Source organism: Coffea eugenioides, chromosome 3, assembly GCF_003713205.1.
Source record: "Coffea eugenioides isolate CCC68of chromosome 3, Ceug_1.0, whole genome shotgun sequence".
Lineage (NCBI taxonomy): Eukaryota > Viridiplantae > Streptophyta > Magnoliopsida > Gentianales > Rubiaceae > Coffea > Coffea eugenioides.
In genome coordinates, this window is record NC_040037.1 from 21,213,534 (window position 1) to 21,220,810 (window position 7,277).

The window sequence follows — 7,277 nt, forward strand, 5'->3', positions numbered from 1 at the left end:
GAGGGAACAAAATGTACCAGGACTTGAAGAGTCTTTATTGGTGGGAGAATATAAAGAAGGAAATTGTCCAATTTGTCCAGACATGCCTGGTTTGTCAACAGGTCAAAGCCGAGCATCAGAAACCGTCGGGACTCTTGCAACCTCTAGAAATACCTGAGTGGAAATGAAAAAATATTACCATGGATTTTGTATCAGGCTTGCCGAGAACACAAAGAGACCATGATGCTATTTGGGTGATAGTGGATAGACTGACCAAATCGGCTCATTTTCTGCCGATTAACATGAAGTACCCATTGGAGAAATTGGCTAAGTTGTACTTGGATGAGATCATTAGGTTACATGGAATTCCCGTGAGTATTGTGTCTGATCGAGACCCGAGGTTTGTCTCAAGATTCTGGCAAAAGATGCAAGAGGTGTTAGGGACAAAATTGAGCTTTAGTACTACTTATCATCCTCAGACCGACGGACAATCTGAGAGAACAATTCAAACTCTTGAGGACATGTTGAAGACTTGTATTTTAGATTTTAGGGAGAGTTGGAGTAAATTTTTGACTTTGGTGGAATTTGCCTATAACAATAGTTTCCACTCTTCTATTCAAATGGCTCCGTATGAAGCCCTATATGGTCGAAAGTGTAGATCTCCGATTTTTTGGGATGAAATAGGTGAAAGAAAGATCTTAGATCCGACTACAGTGTTTTGGATTGAAGAAGCTAATGAGAAAATAAAGTTGGTACGCCAGAGAATCCAGACCGCCCAGAGCCGTCAAAAGAGCTATGCTGATAATCGGAGAAATGATTTAGAATTCACTGTTGGAGATCTAGTGTTTCTTAAAATCACCCCCTTGAAAGCAAGTCTGATGTCTGGAAAGGAAAAGAAACTACAACCAAGGTTTGTAGGGCCGTATAGGATTATCCAACGCGTGGGGAACGCGGCATACAAGTTGGAATTGCCACCAAGCTTATCTCGAATCCATAATGTGTTTCATGTGTCTATGCTTAAGAAGTATCATCCGGATCCCTCTTATATTTTGCAACTGAAGAGTATTGAAATTGATGAAATCTTGACCTATGAGGAGAAACCGGTGAAGCTTCTGAATAGGAAAGTGAAGGAGTTGAGAAATAAGCAGATACCGTTGGTAAAAGTTCTTTGGAGGAACCATAGGATAGAAGAAGCGATTTGGGAAGTCAAAGAGGCAATTCGAGAGAAGTATCCAGACCAGTTCGCCGATCAAGATAAATTTCGAGGACGAAATTTTCTTAAAGGGGAGAGGATGTGAGGACTCTCAAATTTACGGTTTTAAATTCCATTTCGAGCTTATTTAAATGTTTTATTGCCCAATTTCTCTGAATATTATTTTCTAGTCTTTTAAGACCTAATTACATGGATCTATGGTTTAATCATATTTTATAGTGATTTGTTTCAAAATTTAATTTTTGGAAAGCTCGTTAAGTGAGAATAGTGAATACGCGACTAAAAATTTTAGCTGGTTTGGAAATACAATAAGTTTGGAAAATTAGAGACTTTCACATAAGCCTTAAAATAGGTATTTGGTGTTTAAGTACTCAAGTGAGAGTTACTAGTACCATCGTTATAAGAAATTCTTAGAAGTTTTGCTTTATCACGCTTAAACTGGAAATACGCGTTTTCACACGCGCGATTTAATTGAGGGACTTTAGACCCCTATTTTGGGATAATTAAGAGTGAATAATATTCATAAGAATATAAGTGTACTAGAGGTTTAGTGCACTAGTGAAATAAACTCGAGAGGAATCGAGCACAAAACGCGCGCGTATACGCGCGGAGGAGAGTTGACTTTTCCTTCAGTTTGGGCCACACATTGTATCTTCCCAAGGAAGCTACATTTGAACCAAATACTCTCTCTCTTCTCCCTCCATTTGGCCGGCCAACACAAGGAAGAAAAACAACTCCAAGCTTCCAAATTTTCGTCTTCATTTCTAGCATCAAACCTCCACAAAATCACACCAAATTTCATACACATCTAGCTTAACACTTGGAGGACCACTTAAGCCACAAAAGGAGCTCACTTTCCATGGTTTTCTTGGAGCAAAGAGGACCGAAATTTCTGCCTTGTTACACCAAGTGAAGTAAGTGATGATCCAACTTTGAAAACTTGTCTTATGGAAGTAGTAAAGCATTTATAAGTTCATGCATGCATGTGGGTAACCTTGTTTATGGTGAAAATTGGTTATGTGGACTCTATGAACTCCCACTTTGGTTGATGGACTGATTTGGTGGCTGATAATGATATTTATGTTGGTTTAGTGCTTATATTAGTGGTATAATGTTGGGTTGTTGTTAGAAATTCCAAGATGGTGCAATGGCCAAAAGTGACCATTTTGCCCCTGCCTTGTTCGAGCACTTTGGTGCCCAATTTTGAGGTTCTAATGGCTTGTTTATGTTGTTTACATGTTATATTGGTTGTGTAAAAAGTTTCATGGAAAAATAACATGATTTGGTTGGTTAAATGAGTTGATTCCCAAAGTTAGGAAATCTGGAAAATTTTCACGTATTGGCCCAGGCAGTCATCTTGTTTCGGCCATAACGCTTTACTCCGACGTCGAAATCAAGTGCCGTTTGTTGCACTGGAAACTAGACATTCCCAGATTTCCATTGGTATAAAATGCACATTCTGTTTCCACTTGAGTGAGCTACACCATTCGTTTGAAAATGGATGTCCTGTTTCGTTTATCACTGGAAGACCGGACATGAAACTATGATTTGTTGCTCAAATGTGAGTTAGTTGTGATCGGATTTTGAAAATGGTTTCTTCTGAGAAATTATAGCTTGATGAAAGCGTTTTCCAACGCCACCAACCACACTCAATTCCAAGTTGAATTGAGCGAGTTGTGGCCAAAGTTTGGGACTGACCCAATGAGAAGATTCCTTACTTTAGACAAAAATCCTTGACTAATCTTGGTTGGGACTTGTACTCGAAATTCTTGGTGTTAATCACCCACAAATCTTGATTAGGATGCCTCTTAGACATTTTCTATGAAAATGGACCATGTTTGAGGTACCCTATAGACCAAACGTTTTGAAAACGGCAAAACGGAATTCACAAGGCAAATTGCTTGGAGATTTTGAAATCTTGGTGATTTAGTTCACCAACTTCCCGTGCATATTTTTCTATGAAAATTGGTAGAGGAGTAGCCCTTGTATGGTAGTATATATGTACCAAATTTGGTGCTATTCTGAAGCCGTTTCAATGCTCAACTAAACTTCCAAAGTTCGTAAGTTGAGTTTGGAAAACCCTTGTTTAACAAGGAGATTTTTGGTAAATTTGGGTCACCATATCTTGGTGCTCAAAACTTCAATTCTCGTTCCGATTATTTTGTTTTAAACTTGGATTATAACTCTAATGGATTTCCAAATTTCAAGAGCTAGTTTGATTCGAGTGAATTTTACCGAATTTTCAAATTTGGCCAAAAACCAACTTAAAATTGCCCGATAACGCAAGTTATCATCTTCGAGCCAAAATTTGAATACCTTCCACTTAGATTCGTGGAATGGTTTCTTCTAGAAACTTTTAGCACTTTAAAAGATGTTTCCAACGGTACCAAGTTTACCAATTTTGGACATTCCAGGAGTGAGTTATGATTTTCAAAATTTGTACCAAAAATAAAAAATTTGGTCAATTTGAAAGGAATCCGCGTGGGAAGCATTTTTCCAGAATCCGGCCAAGAATCCGGCCAGTTTCTGGCCGGATAGTCAGCCGGATTGTCCTTGGAATTTGAAAAAAAATTGAAGGTTGGCTATTGCCTCCAATCCGGCCAAGAATCCGGCTGGATATCCGGCCGGATTGTGACGTGGCCAACCCTCCTTCGGTTTCGATCGTTCGTTTTGAGATTTTTCCACACGTACTTATTCTCATCCGATGATTTTAAGGATGATAATCCATTTTTACTCGAGTTTTATAACTCGTTTGAGTTTCGACTTTTAAAAGGAACCGATCTCGATTTTCAAAGGAATTTAGACCCGATTTTCGAGATATTTTCTAGACCGTGTTAGTGTGCAACTTTCCTCATTGTTTGGGGATTGATTGTAATAGTCTATTGTTAATTGCTCAGGCACCCAAGATGACCTTCAAGAGGATCTCACGGTGGACGTTTGAACTTCGAAGTGCCATTTCCTCTCGTTTTACTTGGTGAATGTCAAGTGTGTGTTACTTGAACTCGTATGGACTCGATACATGTTTACTTGTTATTGATACTTGAGATTTTGAAACTTGAGACGAGGGTGTACTTTATCACACTCGTTCTCGCTTGAAATGAATAACTCGTACTTGAATGCTTGCCTATCTCGATTGCTTGAATTTATCACATGGTTGAGTGACTTGAATTAGTATGCTATGGTAGCATACGTCGTTGGAGTGAATCTCCTCGATACTCATATATACATGTGGGACGCCCAAAACCTCATTGGTCATCCTCGGACTCGAGCCGGCATGGATTTGGTCGGATTCCTTGGTAAACCATAGGGAAATATGAAAGCTTGATCTGGTAAGAGATCTCACTTGGCATACTCGAGTAGTATCGCCTTCAATAAATGACAGGCGGGCCCGATACAGGGGTATGTAAGGTGAAAGGGGACATGTTAAGTGGAATTCTACGGACCGAACCTACCCGATTGACGGAGTGTCAATTCGTGGAGGTTCTTGATCATGTAAGTGGAATATAGCTCCTGAGAGCTCCAATATCCTTGAATTGTTTCTGTTTACTTTTCCAGTAAATTGTTAGTTATTGATATAACATTGGTCTACTTGTAAATTGGACTTGTTACTTGAACTACGTGCTTGCATGTGAGTTTTTGGCCTCACGAGCGTTTTGCTCACCCCGTAGATTTGTTATCCTTAACAGGATTCGAGCTTGGCATGAGACTTGAAGGAAATCTCTCTTTCGTGTACTCTTGATGGATTTTGTAATAGGGTTCTAGTTTATTGACTAGACGTTGTAGTTATTGTATGTTTTGGTACTTGGGTTGTAATATGGAAACCTGATGTAAGGTCTGGGTAATTGTTAGATATTGATAAGCTTGAACGCTTCCGCATAAATTGTATCTATATTATTGGACCGCGGTGCATAGTATTGCTTTAAGGTTGAATGGAAATCGCTCGAGTCCTGGCGAAAGCTGGGCAGGCGTCCCGCGGATACCCTCTGGTTCGCCTTAGGGAGAAGTGGGGGCGTCACATAATCAGTCTTCCTCTCACTTCGTAGATATCCCAGATCGCTTAAAACACCCAAGAAGAGATTGATTCAGTTGAGAAAATTGCATCTGAAAGTGATTAAAAACTAGTCTGATTCTGAAAATTTTTTTGCAGAAACTCTCTCTTCCCTCTTTTCTCTCTTTTGTCTTTCTTTTCCTTTCGTTTGCCTTTCTGTTTTCCTCCCTGATTCTCTCCAAATGCCCCCTTTCTTTTCTTTCTCTTCTCTTTTCCTTTCTTCCTCTCCTCCCTTGCTTGTTCCCCGAAACCCTCTTTTCTTTTTTTCCTGTTTTTCTAGTTTCTCTCCTTCCTTGCTCTCCACAGTCTACCCCTCCCTTTCTTGCTTTCCCAGATTCTCTCTCTTTCTCCCTTGTTTCCTCCATTTACCTCTCTTTTTCTCTTTCTCTTCTTCCTTTCTTTTTTCTCTTCCCTCGGAACCTCTTTTCTCTTCCTTTTTTCTTGCTTTTTTTTTCTTGCTTGCAGCTCTCTCTCTTTTTTTTCTTGCTTGTTCCAGATTTTTCCTCATCTTCCTACACCTATCTTGCCACCTAGCCTCTTGCATGTGTTGTGTAAAACGCCAAAACTACATGGCTAATGCTTACCTATCCCACTTAGCTATTATGCATGCCTTCCACCTGTCTTGTTTTTTCTTTTTATTTTTTTTATTTTTCAAAACAAATTTAGGGTAACCAAAGGTTAAATTCCTAATTGAGATTGCCTTACAAAATTTTATTTTATTTGGAAGAAATTGAATTTAAAAAAATACATTTTTGTGAGAATTTTCTTTTTTCAGAAATTTAATGCAAAAAATGTTTGTTTTGTTGATTATTTTTTAAAAGAAGATGAACTAATTCAAAAAAAATAGCTAGCTATCATTTTACGAACTAACTGAAAATAAAATAAAATTAAAATGAAAATGAAATTAAACATAATTGAAAATTTCTGGAAGTTGCGGGTCAGAGGGATTCCTCAACATTTTTCACGTTCTCTTGGGATTAGTTCACATTCAAATCATTTGCTGGGATAGAGGTAATACAACTTGGTCCTTGGTTCCTGGTAAATTCTCATTAATCCTCATTTTGCTTCAAAATTTAGTGAGTTTGTGTTGTGGTTTACTGTTTTACAGTTTGTATATCCATTGTTGTGACTGAGGTCGATGATTTCTGATGAATATGACATTATGCCCTTGTTTTTAGATCCCTTATGATAGTCGAGTCCATCAGGATTCTTAGAAAAAGACTTGTTCATGAAAATTTGCTGCAACAAGTTCGAAGTTCTTGGCTTGTTGCAGCAAGTTGACAGATTCATTTTTGGTGGCTGAAGTTCTTGTTTGGCTTGAATTTTTTTTGGGGTTTGCTTGCTGTTTGATGGTGATACCATGTATATGTTTGCCGCAATTTAAAGCAGCGATGTGTGATGTAACATCAAGCTGCAATATGGCAAGTTCGTCTGTTGCAGCCATAGTTTTTTTTTTGCATTTTGAAACTTCAGTTGCTCTAACTGAAGTCTAGGATCACGTTCAGTTGTTCTGGTTATAACATTTGTTCAGTATTTGTATAGCCTCTCTCCTTGTCTCTTACTTTGGGTTCAATGTTTGGTAATGGGGTGAGTTTGTAATGTTGAAATAATTTTCCTTGCCAAAGGTTTTTAATCAAAAATTTGAAAGAAACCTAAATTTGGTGTTTCCTTGTTCTTTCTCTTGTGTTTTGTTATGCTTTCGGATCCTACCAACTCAAGTCGTTGGGGCTTTCTTTTGTTATCTTGGTCATACATGTTTTTTTTTTTTTCCTTTCTCTTATTACTTTTGTTCTCTCCTGCCTTGCACGTTCCTGTCTCAGAAACTTTGTTGGCCAAAATTGGGTAGCTTCGTTGATGTTCTTGGTCATTATACTAGAGGGTTGGAATTATTTTCTTGTTAGAATGGCATGTTATAGTTTCCTTTTCCTTTGTTGTGCAAGAAGGCATGAATGATGAGTAACCAAGAGTTACAGAAAGAATTGCATATGGAATGTTGCCAAAGAAAGAAAGCTTCTTCGAAGCTTGCATGAAAAAGTT

General features: G+C 38.3%; 1 protein-coding gene across 1 annotated transcript; it reads left to right on the forward strand.

Annotated features, from left to right (window-relative positions):
• The first annotated feature begins 599 nt into the window (after window positions 1-599).
• Window positions 600-6,521, forward strand: LOC113766295. The gene is made up of 2 exons (XM_027310503.1): window positions 600-1,219; window positions 6,419-6,521. Exons 1-2 carry the CDS (start codon window positions 600-602, stop codon window positions 6,519-6,521), a joined length of 723 nt encoding a protein of 240 aa, XP_027166304.1.
• Window positions 6,522-7,277: the final 756 nt, after the last annotated feature.

Coding starts and splice junctions, on each gene's coding strand:
- LOC113766295 (XM_027310503.1), top strand. CDS start 600: ATGGCTCCGTATGAAGCCCTATATGGTCGAAAGTGTAGATCTCCGATT. Junction 1,220..6,418: donor CGAGAGAAGTATCCAGACCA/GTTCGCCGATCA, acceptor CCTTGTTTTTAG/ATCCCTTATGATAGTCGAGT.